Source organism: Prosopis cineraria, unplaced genomic scaffold (genome assembly GCF_029017545.1).
Source record: "Prosopis cineraria cultivar Desert tree isolate PC_DT_omini unplaced genomic scaffold, ASM2901754v1 PC2, whole genome shotgun sequence".
Taxonomy (NCBI): domain Eukaryota; kingdom Viridiplantae; phylum Streptophyta; class Magnoliopsida; order Fabales; family Fabaceae; genus Prosopis; species Prosopis cineraria.
In genome coordinates, this window is record NW_026555333.1 from 32,677,782 (window position 1) to 32,696,236 (window position 18,455).

An 18,455-nucleotide genomic window follows, 5' to 3' on the forward strand; every position below is an offset into this window, starting at 1 on the left:
AAAGTGTCTTATTAATCCTGAGGAGTTGCTGTGCGATCAATCTGATATGATGAAATAGCTCTTAAAAATAGTGTCTTTAGGCAAAACTCAAATTATGATTTTGCTTGTAAACAAGAGGAACCGTAGAATCATATTTTCATTTTGTAGAGATCTACATAGCTATAATTTTTTCAAGTAATCTCAAAGGCTTTACAACAAGATATACACTAATCAGATTCACAGCATTTCCACAAATGATATTTATTTTTCTGTCATGAAATCAGGAAAAAGGGGGGTTGGGGGGGGGCACAACTAGCAATTTATAATACATATACTGTGAATTAGAATTTAAAGAATCAATGTGGGCCAAGCTTTCCTTATATGAACTTGTATGAACTCAACCCATTTCATGAGAGAATCAAATTCTTTCCTATATATAATACCAGTCGAACACCAAGCAAGAACAGAAAAAAATTTCTTACAGCCACAAACAACTGCTCAGCAGCACTACCGTTATTCAACCATAGCCAGAGAAATTGCAAAGGCGAACAATGATAATGCAAGAATGAGAGCAGCAACAGTAGAGGGGAAAAACAGAACAGAGTGGCGACGAAACCTGAAGAAAAACGGCGACGGCAATGCCTATCGGCGATGAAGAATGGAACCAGGATTTTATCTATCAAGGATAAATGGTATAAGGCTCTCTTGAAAGCTAAGAGGGTAGTGAAGTGTGCTCTGAATTCAGAAATTGAGAAAATATCTTGAAAACGAGTGAGGTGTAGGTGGGCTTGCGTATTGCTTGGTCGATGACGTCTTGTTTGAAGAGGAAGAAGGGATAAATACTAAATAGTAACGGTATTCTTATTTTTATTAATTATGATTATTATTATAAAAAATTAAAAATAAATCTAATTCCCTGACCCTTTTTTTCATTTATAGGAAAAACTTTTCATTTTTTTTTAAGAATATTTGTTTCTATTAATCAGATGAATTAAAATTGAGAAGCATTTAATTTTTTTTCCAAAATGGTTTTTTTTTTTTCCAAAGTGGGAGTTTGAGACATGAATTTGTTAAGTTGGTTTAATTAGCAGGTGAGAGTTAGATAATTTTGTCATGTAAAAAGAAATGGAGGGAATAAATAATAAAACCACTTAGTATTTTTATTTTATATTTTAAATACAGTGATTTGTAGAGTTTTATATTAATGTTAATAATTAAAAAATTATGTGATTTTATATATTTAAAATGTTTATTTTCAATTTAAATTATTTATATATTATTTATTCTACAACAAACTATTGTTATTAATATTATTAATACATTAAAATTTACTTTTTTAATTTAATTGGATATAATTATATTAAGTATATAAAACTAAAGTACCCAAGTCTTATTCTCTTTTTTTATACAATATTCTTCTTCAATATTTAAAAATAATGTAATGTTATCCTCGTAGTTAACAAAGTTAATTTTTACAAACAATTAATCTAAAGAATTAGAGGAAATGCCCCCAAAAATTACAAATAAGCACCGTGCAAAAAAATTAGTGTTGATTAAGTTTATTGAATTGCAAGACTAATGTTATTCTTTACCTGTATAAAAAACTAAAATACAATTTTATCTAGCCACTTTTGACCAACCGGCTGGTGGTTATTGAATCACTATCATAGTCAACAACAACACTAAGTAACTAAAAGAAAGTTATACCTGTTTTACTAATATCTTATTTAAATACAAGTAAATGACAAATTACTTTTAAATTTTAGATCTAATAGCATTGTAAACCTTAAACTCATTTATTATATAAATTACTCTCTCAACTTTTAAAAATAGTGCAATATAAACCCTATTATTAATAAAAGTTAATTTTAACTGTTAATTAAACAAAAAATGACAGGAAAGAATTTTAAAATTTACATAAAATGACCAAAAATAAAATTTATCCTTCTCTATACTATTGTGGGTCATTGTCTCTAATTTTTGAATCTCTTATTGTGATTTTTAGTTTTTTTATAATTTTTGAGATTATTTTTTATCATTTTTTGATTTACTAATGATCTATTAAAATTAACTTTTGTTAATAGTAAAAGCTAGATTACACTGTTTTTCAAAGTTGAAAGAAAAATTTGCACAATAGATAAACTTAAAATTTATGATGCTACTTAACCTAAAATTCAGGAGATAATTTACTCATTTACCTTTAAAATATTAATATTTTCTATCCAATAATTTAAATATAATTATTTATAAATCTTCAAACAATTTATAAGTCAACTTTTAAGATATATAAATTTTTTAAAAATTAAAACCCAACTAATGTATATATATAATTTGTAAGTGAATGCATTTTTTATGTCAGGGTAAATTTTCTGAAAGAGAACTTGCAAATTTTAGATGAAAACTTATAATTTTTTTAGCCAACGATAAAAATTTATAATTGATCACACTACTTTAATTTAGAACTTAGCTAGTGTGAAAAATATATTCATATATAAATCTTGAATACACTAATTTAGTTGTTAATTTTTAGAAGGTAGTTTATAATTTTTTTAGGACGATCTATGATAAATAATAATATTTAAACCATTAAATATTAAAATTATTTAAAACAATATATTATTTTAATAAGATATATTTAAAACAATATATTATTTTAAATGACATACCAATGTTTGCCAATAATGATGATCCAATCAAAGTTGCTGGTCAAAATGATGTTTTGACCAGTTAAAAAATGACAACATCAAAAAAATAAATAAATAAACCCCGGGGGGTAATGCTACTTCAGTATTCACTGTTCACCAGGCATTGTCTTGACAATATCAGAATCACCTGAAAACATCAAATTATGAAACAATTAGGAAAAGACAAACCAAAACTTGCCTCACTAATCTGAGGATGTTTACTTGAAGAATGTAATAGATACCAGGATCGATAATGCTAAGACAGCAAACCCGGAAATATTTGGCGCATGCTGTGCCCAAATCAACGTTGTCTGGTGAACAAGAAATCATTTGTTAAAGAGGTTTAACACAAGAAATACTCAAGAATCACACGAGAGTGAAAGAACATCATGTATATGACCATCGACAAAATCTTATGTGAGATTTCTCATTTGATATGACACATGCAAGAAAAGCTCGTTGAGTGGAAAAGAAATAAGAAACAAGAAAAGCATCTATCATTCTATCGGTAACACTTTTTTTTTTTGGGTCTATCTACCGCATTGCGAAAAGGGTTAATTGATCAATAACAGAGAAATAGAAGAAAAATTTGACGGGTAGACCTTAGGTGCAGTTCTTAGATATTTGCCAACAGGGTTTCCAATAGAATAATGACATGTGGAGGGGCTTTCATCTTTTCAGGCGACAATAATATGGCGTGAAGAAGCATACACTTTTTATGTTCTATCAAAAAACAATAGCAAACACAAACTGACCAAAATTGTTCCTAAATTCATCTGCTTAATCTAGACAGATGTTTGCACTACCTTATTAAGCAACATGTGCTTCCAACAGCAAGTCTGCAAAAACTACTCCAAAATTGAAGTCAAAGAAAGGACCTTGACATGGTCCTGTATCTTAACTCTAAAGAACTATATTCTATGCCGGTTCAAGGATTACTAACCAAAAGCATCCAATACATATATATATACAAGGAAAAGAGAAAAAATCAAATAACCATGAAACATTTTCCCAATTGTGGGACGCTAATGACACATTAACAGAAAAGAAACAAGTTCTTTGATGAAGAACTCACTTCCATTGTAGTGATGCACGCCCACTTTGGCAAGCATTGCACAATACTCTATCTCTGATTTCCTTAAACGTGGGCAATTGTTGGCAATGATAACCAGTTTCCCTGCAAAGAAGAGAACAATATTTACCATAATTTCTAATTTCTAATTTCTAATTATAAATTCTATACCAATAGCAAATTCCATACTACCATACACAATATCACAACATCAAAGAGAACAGTTGTGCTTAAGAGGTATAACCACTTCAATCTTATTTAAATTATCTTTTCAAAATTATCAAATAAATTGATTCAATTCAAATGAACAAGAAAACAAATGTCTTCTGTGGCACTTTAACAGTCTGCACCATGAGCTGTGACATTAGAATTTTTTTCTTTTTCGAACATAAAAAGTGACTTTCATTCATCAGATGAATTTCATGAGGTTTTGGGAGTTACCTATCAACCATTTATTAAAATAAGGTGGGGATGATCAAAAGCACAAAAATCATAAGTACTTTTACGAGTAAACCTAACTAAAGAGTCAGCATAATGGCTGGCTTCTCTATACATAAAATTCATAAACAACTGCCAATTCCTAGCTAATAGGGACTAAGCAGAAACATTAGAAATTTGACTAAAACAACATGCAATTCCCTTTAACCCGTTCAAGCAAAATTAAGATCTCCAAATCCCCCACAAGGATAACAGAACTCTAGCTTATATACAGAACAATATTATAAAAACCAATGCTACATTTTTTCCCCAAAATTACATCGAATAATATTAAAGATCTTTCACAACCAAAACCTATGATTTTAAACACACTCATGAAGCGGAAGAAAAGGTAATCAGAGACATAACCAAGACACATTGTAATAAAACAATACCTTTAGAGTTCCTAAGGGTTTTCAGAACCGTTTTATAACCCAAAGTGTATTTCCCACTCCTCATCACCACAGCAAGTCTGTTGTTGATGCTCTCATGGATCGTCTTCTGTCAAAGTTAAATCGCAGAAACCATTCACCTCCACCCCCAGTAAAATACATGAAAACGAAATAGAGAGAACAAAATTTCTGAAGCAGAAACGAAATTGTAAAGCTAATGTAAGAATATATCAATAACACTTGAGGTTTTTGCACGATAGAGAGAGGGTTTACGGTTTTCTTGACGGCAACCATGGTGGGTTTCACTAATGACAAATTGCAGAGGTCAGATTCAACTTGATGGTGATGAAATTTATTCTGCAGAACCCAAAACGAACAAGTCGGAGGTTGACCTGATTTATATAAAAAGACCCTGCTGTGAGGAGCCTAGGGCTTGCTACCACTATGATTAACAGATATCTTCTGTTTTTTTGGCCAAGATGATTAACAGATTTAGAATTACGCGGTAAATAATAATAGTGGCAGTACTTTTTTTTTTTTTACACAGATAATAGCAGTAGCAATAATTACATCTACTTTTATACTATATAGGAGTCCACTTTTCTTAATGGCTTTTTTTTTTTTTGCCAGAAAAAGCACATTTTATTAATCACAAAAAAATAACACACACTAATACCGAAGAAAAAAAAAACACTCCAAAAAAACCTACATTCAACCTACCAAAAACTCACCTAAAAAGAAAAAACCAAACAAAACAGGAAAAAAATAAACCAAAAACAATTAACCAATTCCAACTCTGTTCCAATCATCACAAGAAAAATTAAAAGCAGAAATTCTAACAGCCCTTAAATCAGCAATCAAAAGACCAGATAAAGAAGATGTAGCTTCTAAAAGCCATCCAACAGGACACATCCTTCTAGAACCCATCACTGCCAACAAGTTAGTAGTTTCATTGTCTTGGCGAGCCATCAAAGAAAAAGAAATACCCTTGCATGATTCCCAAGCAACTTGAATATTCTGTAACAAATCAATACAAAGCCAATCATAATCACCTGAAATCTTACCCATAAGAAAATCTCGAGTTAAGTTCAATCTATTCTGTAGTGAAATCTTTTTTTTTTTTTAATACATGTTCATGCTGCTCTATATTACTAAAACTAGAATTCTTTGCAGCAGCATTCTTCCAAAAGATAATTGAAGCTTTTCATGGTTCAAGGGAAAATAACTTCTTCCACTAGAAAAATTAAAAAATTCACAATAACATTCTATCCGTCCAGAACTAGATGGTGACACCAATCAATTAGCAATTTTTTTCTAATTTAGTAACTCTTTCTAATCAAAACATACAAAGCTGTTGCAAGGGAAAGCAAGAGTACCAATGCACAAAATTAAATCACAAAACATCTGGTTTAAGCAGGAAAAAAGCAGATAGATGAACATCAGCATATGAGAAATTTCCTTGCTACTGTGAGGCCGAGGTTGATGTTCCTGCTTCTGCCAGTGCAGCTGGTGCAGATGCTGAGGGAGCAGATGATCCTGGCTGCATAGATTGCTGATACGGCTGATTTACCGCTGGTGGTGGCTGAGATGTAGCCATCCCAGGGTTGTAAGGTGGTGGGTACTGTTGATAAGCAGGTACAGGTGGCATATAACTGTACGGTGGAGGCTGATAATACTGATGATGGTGATATTGCCCAGGTGGTGGAGGCATCATTGGATGGGCAAAATGCTGCATTTGCTGCTTCTCCATGTTGGGTTTGTTGTTCTCTCCTGTCCCAGAGGCCCCAACAGGAGGACCAGCATCTTGGGATGGAATAACAGCACCCATTCTTTGAGGATCCATTGATGGATAGTAGCTTCTATCTTGCTGAGGAGGAGGTGGAATGTTATAGTAATGCACCCCCAGGGTTTGATCCTGGTTCTGCTGCTGTGATATGACAGCTCGAGGCAACAACCTGCTATGAGCCACAGATGCCTGCTGCCTCGCTTGATCGGAACTTTCGGAGTCTGGTTTCGATGTCTGAGGTCTGCCCCACATTAGCTTCAACCTTAGGCCTTTGATAACTAGCTTGTTGGAGAGCTCTTCAGCTGCTTTTTCTGCACCTTCTCTGGTTGAGTAGGTTACAAAAGCACAAGCCCGTTGGAGCACCATCTTGATGGATTCTATTTCACCATGGGCGTAAAAGTGATCACGCAGATCCTGCTCACTAACCCTAGCATCAAGCCCACCAACATAGAGAGTTTTAATGGTCTCATCCTCTGGAGGCTCCAGAGAGGTCATCTCTCCAGCCTTGCCAAGTAACTTCAACGCCACAGGATCGTTCACCCTACAAGTTTAAAAAAATCAAAATAAAAAATTCTAAGTGACAAATGATGTCACCAATTTATGAAAGTTAACATAACAAAAAAATTCAGTTAAAAGAAAATTGACCAGAAAATAAGAAATCAAAAGGAAGGAAATGTGAGATTAAGGATAATTACTGTATCCAGTATCCATAAAGAAACACCAGATATCATAAATTATCAAAGCAATAAACTAATCTGATTTGTTGATTAGTTTACTTGTTTTACCCGCCTTGTCTGAAAAAAGGGGGAAAAAAAACATTTTTACTTGTTTTACCCGCCTTGTCTTGGGGAAAAAAAAAAAGCATTCTCTATAGATTGTCACTCTCACTGCAGACAAAAATGTAAGAGCAAAGAACCATGCAGCAAGCTAAATTAAGTGAATTATACCTGGTAAGTAACCCAGAACAAATAAAAAACATGAACACTAGCTAACACAATTGTCTAAGACATGACAATGATTAAAGTAGGAAGCCATTTGAAACTACACATACCCATAATAACGATCTTTGATATTTTGTTGTGACAACTCCCCAGTCACTGGCATCTCATGCCTATAAGGGCATTCAGCTCCTCTGGTACACTCACCCCTTATGTAGAAACTGCAAATATGAGCACGGTTTCTTTTGTAGTATGGTGTTGTCCTTTGAAGTTTCAAAATAGTATCATTTGGGCGTACTTTTCCATATGAGGATTCGTAATCCAAGCCAGCTCGAGTCTAAACAATAATTCAATCATTAGTCATAATTGATTTGATGGTTGAGAAATTCTCAAAGTAAGGAATAAATGAGAGCTTCATGAGACTTCCAATTATTTATGGGCTTCTTTCAAGACAACAGAAAAAACAAGAAAAGCAATTATATGTAACAAAATTATCCTAAAATTGCTACAAAAACCATAATTCACAACGTGTAAAATTCGCTCTCTTATACTGATAGACTGATAACTACATAAATTTTTTGAAGCAGAAATTAGTACACGTTAAATGGAGGCATCAAAGAGAATATAATTGAGCATAAATGGTAGATTGGTCAATAAAATAATAGAAAGTGGCCTGGGAGTTTTGATTGTTAGGTTGATTAACACACTCAAATTACGACTACGCTCAAGCTAAGTTATCAGATTTAGAAGAGTTATTAAATTGAGGAGAGGTAGCAGAAGCCAAGAGCAGGTTCAAAATGACATTCAGAAGGGAAATATGCAGGGGACGAGGAAAAGATCAAATCCAACGGTCAAAGTTATATAAATTCAGATGAAACTGGAAAATAATGAGGAGAGCCAATAACGAATATATAAATCCAACAAAATTCAACTCTTCAGATTGAACCAAGAAAAAAGACACAAATTTCATGAGACAACATTATGACAGAAAAATACAATCATTGTATTGACATATAATCATAGGTTTCATAGGCTTTTGGAATCTGTAACACAGCCATGGATATGCCTGATCCATAAACACAACTATGTAAACATGTGACCCTTCCAAATGTCAGACAAGGTTGATCCATAATTACATGAGTATTGACTTTTGATAGCTTGCTGTAATTTCTATAGGGAATTCATTTAGTTATTTGAAGTGGTTTTAGGTCACTATAATTAAATTAGAGTCAATAATAGTACAACAGCAACAACAACAAGCCTTTATCCCACTAGGTGAGGTCGGCTACATGGATTGCAAGACGCCATTGTGCTCTATCATTTATCAAGCTTTTAGGAATATTATTAATTAAGAGATCGTGTTCAACAACTTCTAAAAGTGTTCTCTTAGGCCTTCCTCTACCTCTCTTAATCGGACTCAAAGTTATATGTTCCACTCTTCTCACTGATGCCTCTCTTGGTCTTCTTTGTACATGCCCAAACCATCTCAACCGATTTTCTACCATTTTTTCCTCAATAGGTGCTACCCTCACTTTTTCGCGTATGTGCTCATTTCGAATTTTATCTTTACGTGTATGTCCGCACATCTATCGTAACGTTCTCATCTCTGCTACTCCAACTTTATGCTCTTGTTGTCCCGTTAGAGCCCAACATTCACTACTATATAACATTGCCGGTTTGATAGCAGTGCGATAAAACTTTCCTTTAAGTTTATTAGGCACCTTACGGTCGCAAATAACTCCTTTAGCTTTTCTCCAATTAAACCACCCAACTTGAATCCTATATGAAATATCTCCACTGATTTCGCCATCATTTTGAATAATGGCTCCCAAATATCTAAACTTTTCCACTTGAGGTATAATTTGATCTCCCAATTTCACTGCTAAATTATTGTCAAATAGTCTCTTACCAAATTTACAATATAAATATTCCGTCTTACTCCTACTCAGACGGAAACCTTTCGACTCCAATGTCCTCCTTCATAACTCAAGTTTGCAATTAACCTCTTCTCTTGTCTCTGCTATAAGAACTATATCATCCGCAAAGAGCATACATTTGGGAATTTCTCCTTGAATATGTTTCGTCAAAACATGTAGGATCAAGTTGAACAGATAAGGACTCAGAGATGATCCCTGATGAAGTCCAATCTTTATAGGAAAATCCTTTGTTTGACCACTAGGCGTTCTTATACTAGTTTTTACCCCTTCATACATATCTTGTATGGCTTTAATATAAGCAATTCGTACTCCCTTTTTTTCCAACGCTTTCCAAAGCACTTCTCTTGATATACGGTCATAAGCTTTTTCCAAATCAATAAAAATCATGTGTAAATCTTTATTTTTACAACGATACTTTTTCATTAATCCCCTTAATAGATAAATCGCTTCTGTAGTTGATCTACCTGGCATAAAACCAAAATGATTCTCAGAAATACTTGTCTCCAATCTCAACCTGTGCTCAATTACTTTCTCCCACAATTTCATGGTGTGGCTCATGAGTTTAATCCCTCTATAGTTAGTACAATTCTAAATATCCCATTTATTTTTATAAATAAGAATTAATGTACTTCTCCTCCACTCATTAGGCATTTTCTTGGACCATAAAATCACATTAAATAACTTAGTTAACCATCTCACCCCTTCTTCACCTAAATATTTCCACACTTCGATAGATATACAATCAGATCCGTTGGCTCTACCATTTGCCATTTTCTTAAGAGCTTCCCTTACTTCTTTATCACGTATTATTCGATAGAATGACAAATTTTGTTCTCCTTCACCAGTTACTAAATCCTCCAAATTATTAGATGAACCCTCTCCATTATTGAAAAGTTTGAAAAAATAAGTCTCCCATCTATTTTTAATTTTATCATCTGTAACTAAAATTCTTCCCTCTTCATCCTTAATACACCTTACCTGTTCTAGATCTCTTGATTTTCTTTCCCTGCTCTTAGCAATCTTATAAATGTTTCGTTCTCCTTCCTTTGTCTCAAGGCTCTAATAAAATTCTTCAAAAGCTTTAGAACAAGCTTCACCCACAGCTCTCTTAGTTTTCTTCTTAGCCATACGGTACCTCTCCAAATTTTCCTCATTGTTACACAAATGTATGGCTTTAAAACAGTTCTTCTTATACTTGATTTTGTCCTATACACTATTATTCCACCACCAAGTCTCCTTATCTCTCGGACCAGAACCTTTTGATTCTCCCAAAACTACTTTTGCAACCTCCCGTATCTTTTTAGCCATATCCTCCCACATGATGTTAGCACTTCCTTGAGATTCCCAAATTCTTTTGTCCAAAAGATTTCGCTTGAAAATATCTTGCTTCTCACCTTTTAATTGCCACCACCTAATCCTTGGTGCTACTACTTGTCGACGTTTTTTAATTTTACTCATAACACACACATCAAGGACTAGGACCCTATGTTGTGTCGTTACAGCATCTCCAGGAATCACCTTATAATTTTTACAAAGTCTTCTATCTGTGTTCCTAACCAAAAGAAAATCAATTTGTGACTTTGAGGCTCCACTTTTGTAAGTGATGAGATACTCATCTCTCTTCTTGAAACAAGTGCTGGCAATCTTAAAATCAGACACCAATGAAAAATCAAGAAGAGTTTGTCCTTCATTATTCGCTCTCCAAAACCAAAACCACCATGCACCCTCGCATACTGACTAGCCTCCCTCCTGACATGCCCATTAAAGTCTCCTCCAATAAAAATCTTTTCACTCTGTGGTATATGTCGAATCAACCACTCCAGATCCTCCCAAAATAATTCCTTAAGACTAGCTTCTGTCCCGACTTGCGGCGCATAAGCGCTAACAATATTAACAGTCTCACGTCCAATTATCATTTTTAAGGAAATAATTCTGTACAACAGTCAATAATAGTACAAGGATAGGATAATCCTATAAGCATTGTTCCGAGTAAATCAAATTTTGTCAATCCTATACAAGGCTTCCTTACATGTAAAAATGCAATGCAACTAATTTTTTTCAAATATGAATCATATATTCAGAATGGGTTTCTCCATTGGATTCTAGAGTTATCTATCTGTTGCATTCTAGGTAACATCCTACATCAATGCCTAGCCTCAATAGTGCATTTCTTTCCTTGTCCTGCATCACTTCCTAATAACTCATCCCCATTATTTTTGGGCTAAAAATAAGTTAACAGACATTTCCTTGACCCCTTCCTTTTCTTTATGTGCGCAAGCTGATGATATAATTAACTAAGCTACTTTGTAGCATTAGCATATCTATGAATGCCCATAACTTGTATGCATCAATTTTAAACTATAACAATGACAATAGGATGAAACAATTTCTATCTTGTAATGGTATAACTGCAGAACACCAATGTAACATCCTTCAAAATTATGGGCAAGTATCATCAACTATAAGATACGGTAGTAAAATCAATCAGACCTTGCGATCATGTTCTTCAGCAAAATACTCCCGATTAACATCACTCTTTGGAATAACATCATGGGAACTAATGCTAAGAGCAGTGTCCCGGACTTGAACTGGCAATCCATACTCAAGATCTAGAAGACAGACTTGACAAACGTTTTTCAATTTACTACACGTTTGGCAGATCTCAGTTTTCTTATATCTTGCATCTCGACCAGGTCTCCATCTAAAAACAGTGAATGGCCGTGTACAAATCTTGCACTCCTTATCATAGTCAGCTCTGGTCTGCATCCATATATACCCATAAATTAAACAATCAAAGAAGTCAGATAAGAAATCAAATTTATTGGAGAAAGTTGAAAGTTGATAATCACTCTGCACAGGGCAAGCTTAATTTTCGCGAACAAAAATTGGATTCAAACACACATTACAAACTGTAGGTATTGGAATATTTATTCTTCATAGCCGTTACTTGGTAATATAGTTAGGTCTCCAATTAAGCACAGTGGATAAACCAATATGCGATTTCTGACCGACCTGTTGAGGGGTACAAGAGCTTTAAACTAGAGACTAGCGCCTACTCACCAGTTTACAATCTCAGAAACCTAAGATATATAATTCTTAGGGAGAGCCATATTTCAAAAGCTAACTTATGATGTAGGAAAGCCCAATATTTTCAGAAGCCCCCATTTTAAAATCCCATGAATATCCTAAATTCTAGTTTCTCAGCATAGGAGAGCAGACAGCGGAATCAGAAAGAACTTCTAGTATTGTTTATAAGCATTGAAAGGGGTTAAACCGAAGAGGGGAAGAGAAAATACATACCATACGAACATATGGGTTGTCACCCAGGCATGATTCACAGATAATAGGAAAGTCAGATCGCTCCCAGCCATCTGCTTCATGGTCCCTCAGCAACCTATGCGCCATGCTCAAATCTGAACTTGTTCAAAGATCCCTTCTTCCTTGGTTCTTTACCTACTTTGATTCAACAAGCCTCTCGGCGAACCTCGAAGAGGTTGAAAGGGGTAGCTCCAGCCCAAGGAAGGGACAACCGATTATTGTCCCGAAATCCCTTCGCTGTCCCTGGAGAGCGGAAGCGGACAGGGAACGGGTCGGATCTGGATTCTCGTATAATTATAAACTCGAACCCCGCTTGTTATTTATTTCTTACAAGATGCCCGTTTTCTATAATTAATTAATTATAAGTGTTTGGGTGTAATTTTATCCTTAAATTATTCTTAGAGGGATAATATTGCCCCTAAACTTTTCATTATAGCAATTTTATCCCTAAACTAATTAAATCAAAGTAATGTTATCACTATCGTTAAAACGTTTGTTACTATAGTTTGTAGGATCCATTTTTTATGAGTTAAGATGCAATTTTACCTTTAAATTATTATCAGAAGAGCAATGTTGCCCTCAGTCTAAAAATCATATAATTAAAAAAATAAAATTATAATAATATTAAATAAAATAATATAAAATGTATATATATAAATAAAATTATTATAATAAAAATAAAATTATAATAAATAATTTTTTATATTTATTTTATATATACATTTAATATTATTATAAAATAAAAATATTATTATAATTTTATTTTTATATATACATTTAATATTATTTTATTTAATATTGTTATAATTTTATTTTTTAATTTTATGATTTTTAAACTATGAGGATAACATTGACCTCTGATAATAGTTTAAAAGCAAAATTATACCTTAACTCATAAAAAGTAAGTCTCACTAATTACAGTAATATATGTTTTAACGACAGGGATAATATTGCTTCAATTTGATTAATTTAGGAATAATATTGCTACGATAAATAATTTTGGGTAACATTATTCCTTCGAGAATAATTTAAAAGTAAAATTACATCTTAACTCTAATTATAATTATGGCCTCTTCCTATCAAAGATTACCAGTCAACTTCGGTATCTAGCAGACACAGATTCAAGCTCTAGTTCGAAAAGTGATGGGCTAATCAATCCATCAAATGTTTGTTATATTTACGAATTAATTAAGTCTTTTAAAGTTAGGATTAGTGAATTTATATAAAGTTCTAAAAAAACACAGAGAGAAAATTTTATATTTTATAAAAAATAATGAAGTGAAAAATACTTAAAAAAATTTATTTAAATCTAACAATTATAATTCTAACTTTAGAAGATTTTAAATCTTATATTGACTGTATTATACATAACTTCTTAAAAAATGCAAAAGTGTTCATTTTTTTGCAACTAATTTTATTTTATTTATATTTTAAAAATAATTATACAATATAAAAGATATACTTTTATTGTGGGAAATCAGAGTGAGGGATGGAAATCACGATCTCTAATAGTCTGATTTATTAACAAAGTAACAAAGGATGCATAGTATTAGGGCTAAAACTGAAACGTCATTTATAGGGGTTATAACATAAAATGAGCTGAGCAACTGAAAAGTCAAACTTAATAAGAGATCTAACAATAGAGCCAGTCCAAAGTATAATAAGATAGCCTAATCCAAATAAGTATGAGTCTTTGAATTTTTTAAGTCTCAGAGCCACACTGTTTAGAATGTTGCAATATACAAAACCGTAACCTCAATGGGCCTTGAATCTCGCAAAGACATAATTATTATCCACAAGCATCTCAGAGACATAAGCTAGTAATTAATAATGGAATGTGTTACAAGTAGATCGTGCCATAAATCTCACAAATTGTGCATCTTGAATCTCAAATATTTTGCAAACAAAATCTAAATTCCATGGGAGTAACTGCCTCAACTGGACCATTATAAAAGAAGGAAGAAGCTCACAGAGAAAAGCTATAACATCCCAATTTAAATTTTAATAGTTAATTTGAGTTAATAGAAATTTAAAAAAATATTTAGAGGTAAGCAAATTAAAAGGAGATGATTGTTAAATCTAATCAGGATATAATTCTAAATTAAAATTTAAAAAAATAATAATTAATTAATTAATTAAAAAAATATTAAATTATTATTATTATTATTTAAAAAAAGAAAATGTATAAAGAAAGAAAGAAGGAGAAGGAGAAGAAGAAATCGTGCTTTCGGTGCTCTCCCACGGCAATCATGACACATATATATATAATAATAATAATAAAAAAGAGAGAGGAAAGAGGAAACAAAAAAAAATATGTGGGACCCGCAGTATTTTTTTTATAAAACCACCCTCCTTCCTTCATTTCTTCATTTCATCCCTGTACGCGAGCTAAGGCAGAGAGCGAGCGAGAGAGCGAGCGACATTGATGGAGAGGCTGATTGATTTAAAAGGTGAAGCTCCATAGTAGAATACTTCATATGAGATTTTAAGTATTCTAAGACTAGGTAAGTGTTCTAAACATTTTTCTTAGTCATATTTTCTCTTTGATTTCTGATTTTGTGGAAGTAAAAAATTTAGAATTTAGAAGAGGGATGAATTTATGTTGAATAAATATGGTTTTGAGGTTGTTAGTAGTGTAATAAATATTCTAGAGTATTTTTTGATTGATAGAATTGGAATTTGAGGCATTTGAATTTATCTCTAAATTCCTATGGGTAGATTTTTGGTTAAATCTGAAAATATAAATTGATTTATTGATATTTAGATGATTATTTGAGATGAGAAATAAATTATTATGTCTATAGAATAATAATTCTAGGCTTGAAATCAAGTTTGCAATTTTTGGGTATTTTTATGTACGAATTTTTGGAATAAAAAGAGAAATTTTGATATTAGAAAAAAATATTTGAATGAAATTATTGTGAAGGAGACTATTGAACTAAGTAGATAAGTTCAAATACATAAAATTAAATTTTAGAATTCAAGAGACTAAGACTAATTTCTTAAATAAATAAATAAATAAATATAAAATAAAATAAAATAAATACGTAGGTGTTAGAGTATGAGTGAAAATTGTGTTAATAATATTATTGACACATTGGGATATGATCAATTGTAGATTAATTTTCTTTTGACACCATTCAAGCTTTGGACAGCTTTGGAAGTGTTGTAACTTGAGGGGTAACCTTTGACCTCTCAAAGGTTGAGGTAACCGGGGAAATCTATTTTAGGCATTTGTATATTAATTAATTAATTATGTTGGTGAAACAAAAGAATATATACATATATATATATATATCTAAATTTAAAATAGTTGTTTGTAATGCATGTGGCTTTATTGAGACCTTATGATTTGTGACCAAGTTAATTGTGACTTGGTATAAGTAATGAGATTGATGTTGATGATGATGTGTACAATCTTGACTATAAATTATGAATTATATATATGAGTTTTTAAAATGCATTTTTTTTATTAGTATGATCATATGGCGAGAGTTCGCCTTAGTGAAAGAGTTAGCGATTACACAAAATTCATATGGTACTTGGCTATTAACCAATAATCCTAGGGGTTATAGCCGCTACTTACCTTATAAGGTACTGTAGCATTGTTCCTATTAAGGGACTTGACCCTACTGGCCTACCTGGAGTTTTGGGTAGAGCTAGTTTTGGGTATGACACCCCATAGTGTGTGATTTGGGGGAAACCGTGTTCATAAGTGAGTAAGGTAACCCTGGTCCGGTAGCCCCTCATAATATGATTAAGGCGTTGTGTAGTCTCACCACATGGATGATCCCTTCCGGTTGTTGGCCTATGAATTTCATGTCAGAGGAAATAAGGGGGGATATAAGGAAGAGATTGATCATGCATATTATTATTATCATGCTATTTGAGTGATTGATGGCTATGTTGAGAATATGATTATAATTGTAGAAATGAGAACATGTAGTAATTATGCGAATAATGTATATGTGGCTATTTGTGCAAATTTTATACTTGACTTTATTCTTGAAATTATTCATATGAGTTAAATGTTAATGTGATTAACATATTATTAATGTGATTGTTTGAATGGTCACCTTGATAAATTTATTGGTCACTTGCATTCATGATTAATTATCATGCATTTGTATAACTTAGATATATCTTGGTTACTGAATGGTTGTACTCACCCCTCTCTTTTAACATATTACAGGAGCTAGCTCGTTTGAGAAGAACAGAGGAAAGGAGCATTAGGCCAAGTAATAATAATCACTTCTGTAGGCCTCTCTCCTTTTATTTGATATGTGTATTTAGTTTATGATATTGCCATCTAAGATAATATATTCTTGATCCACTTGCATTATGGGTTTTGTATTGGGAAAAATGTATTTTGGGCCCTGGGGAATGTGGTTTGATACTTGTGCTATAATTACGGGCCAAAATATTTGTGCAGGTAAAAATAATTATTATCATGCTTCCGCATATGTTTAATTAAATGATATGAGTTCTTAAAATATTTTAAAGACTTGGGATCTCTTTGTATTAAATAGTTTGTAAAAAAAAAATACATGTTAAGAATTTATTTAGGTTAATCTCGTATTGAATAATCCATTTGGGTTAGTTCTTGATTAACCATAATTAGTGTGATGATTAAGTCCTAATTTAGGACGCTCTTTACAAAAGAACCACAAACAAGAATACATTTCCAGACATTGAAATACTTCACACTTGTAGCTCTTAGATTTATCATATAACTTTAATCTCATTTTTAGCCTTATAATCTTTACCATTGTGTAATTTGCCTTTAACATTAATCAAACACTTGTTATTTTAACTCTTATATATTTTTTATATCTGAGTAAATTGTAGTAAAAAAATCGAGAAACCTGTATTATTTCATTTGAAACTCAACGTCTCTAACATGCTTAATGATTTTGTTGTTCACGATGAACACATAGTAAGATATTTCTTTAAAAAAATTAGCATAGCATTAACCAATTAGATTTATGAAAAAACTAGTTAGAGAAAATTTTTATCCAAACTGGTTTTTATAAAATTATGAAAGTAGTTTCATGATTTTAATTTATATATTAATTTTGTTTTTGTTTTCAATATTTCTTGATGTAATGCAGGCAAGGCGTTCTAGAGATATTAAGGATCTCACCTATTAATACATTTGAGTTTTTTTGCTATAGTTTCACCAAGCTATAAAGAAAAAAAATACAATTAAAAATTGGTAAATTATTGAATTGGAAAGAAACAAGCGTTAATAAAAAGGTGAGTACTTTGAAATTAAAATGCAAGTAGCAGGGCCGTCAGAAGCTCGGTTGGTTTGGTCCAGCCCAAACTGACCGTGCTAGTCAAGCCTAATTGCGGTCAAATTCCGCCTTGCCAAATTCGAATTTTTTTTTAAATTTTATGTAAAAATTGATTATTCTGTAATTATTTTATTTAGTATTTTATGTATTATATTATTTTTATATTCAATATGGGCATTTTTTTTCATTTCAATTTTTTAATCTTTTTCAAAATTTAAAATTAATTCTTTAATATTATATCATGTAAAAATAATATATAATGATAGAAAACGACCTCACAAATTATAGAAAAAAACCAACAAGTTTTTTTTATCTTTTTAGGTAATTTTTTGGGTCTTTATTGAAATTTTTTTATCATTTTTTATAATTTTTGAAGTCCTTTTATGTTATTTTTTAATCAACTAATAATTAAAGTTAATTTTTGTTAACGGCAAGGGTTAAATTATACCATTTTTAAAAGTTAAAGGAATAATTTGTATAATAAATAAGTTCAAGATTTATAGTGCTATTTGGCCTAAGATTCAAAATATAATTTACTCATTTATCCTTAAAAGTATTAGAGTTTGTATCGTGCT

The 18,455-nt window shown here is 31.9% G+C and overlaps 2 protein-coding genes across 4 annotated transcripts; both read right to left on the bottom strand.

Annotated features, from left to right (window-relative positions):
• Positions 1–2,595: 2,595 nt before the first annotated feature.
• Positions 2,596–5,012, bottom strand: LOC129302387 (60S ribosomal protein L30-like). The gene is made up of 5 exons (XM_054941232.1): positions 4,878–5,012; positions 4,608–4,713; positions 3,739–3,840; positions 2,906–2,974; positions 2,596–2,811 (listed from the first exon to the last, which is right to left on the bottom strand). Exons 1-5 carry the CDS (start codon positions 4,896–4,898, stop codon positions 2,771–2,773), a joined length of 339 nt encoding a protein of 112 aa, XP_054797207.1. The 5' UTR covers positions 4,899–5,012; the 3' UTR covers positions 2,596–2,770.
• Positions 5,013–5,483: 471 nt separating this feature from the next.
• LOC129302386 (zinc finger CCCH domain-containing protein 25-like) lies at positions 5,484–12,859 on the bottom strand. 3 transcript variants are annotated; one of them, XR_008591272.1, is made up of 5 exons: positions 12,566–12,859; positions 11,756–12,025; positions 7,442–7,665; positions 5,981–6,931; positions 5,484–5,621 (listed from the first exon to the last, which is right to left on the bottom strand). XR_008591272.1 is itself a non-coding variant. In XM_054941229.1 (4 exons), the coding sequence occupies exons 1-4, from the start codon at positions 12,668–12,670 to the stop codon at positions 6,067–6,069; spliced, it is 1,464 nt and encodes a 487-aa protein (XP_054797204.1). In that variant the 5' UTR covers positions 12,671–12,859; the 3' UTR covers positions 5,905–6,066. The 3 variants fall into 3 exon arrangements, 2 of the variants coding, with proteins under 2 accessions (XP_054797204.1, XP_054797206.1); XM_054941229.1 differs by lacking the exon at positions 5,484–5,621 and having other exon boundaries at positions 5,905–6,931; XM_054941231.1 differs by lacking the exons at positions 5,484–5,621; positions 11,756–12,025 and having other exon boundaries at positions 5,905–6,931.
• Positions 12,860–18,455: the final 5,596 nt, after the last annotated feature.

Bases quoted from the DNA above. Each gene is read 5' to 3' on its own strand.
- LOC129302387 (XM_054941232.1), bottom strand. From the start codon at position 4,898: ATGGTTGCCGTCAAGAAAACC. The intron at 3,841-4,607 runs GTATTGTTTTAT...TCTTCTTTGCAG, and splicing joins AACCCTTAGGAACTCTAAAG to GGAAACTGGTTATCATTGCC. The intron at 2,812-2,905 runs GTATCTATTACA...TGATGTTTTCAG, and splicing joins TCTTAGCATTATCGATCCTG to GTGATTCTGATATTGTCAAG.
- LOC129302386 (XM_054941229.1), bottom strand. From the start codon at position 12,670: ATGGCGCATAGGTTGCTGAGGGACCATGAAGCAGATGGCTGGGAGCGA. The intron at 7,666-11,755 runs GTCTGATTGATT...ATTATTGTTTAG, and splicing joins CTGAAGAACATGATCGCAAG to ACTCGAGCTGGCTTGGATTA. The intron at 6,932-7,441 runs GTATGTGTAGTT...TTAAACTTGTAG, and splicing joins ATCAAAGATCGTTATTATGG to GGTGAACGATCCTGTGGCGT.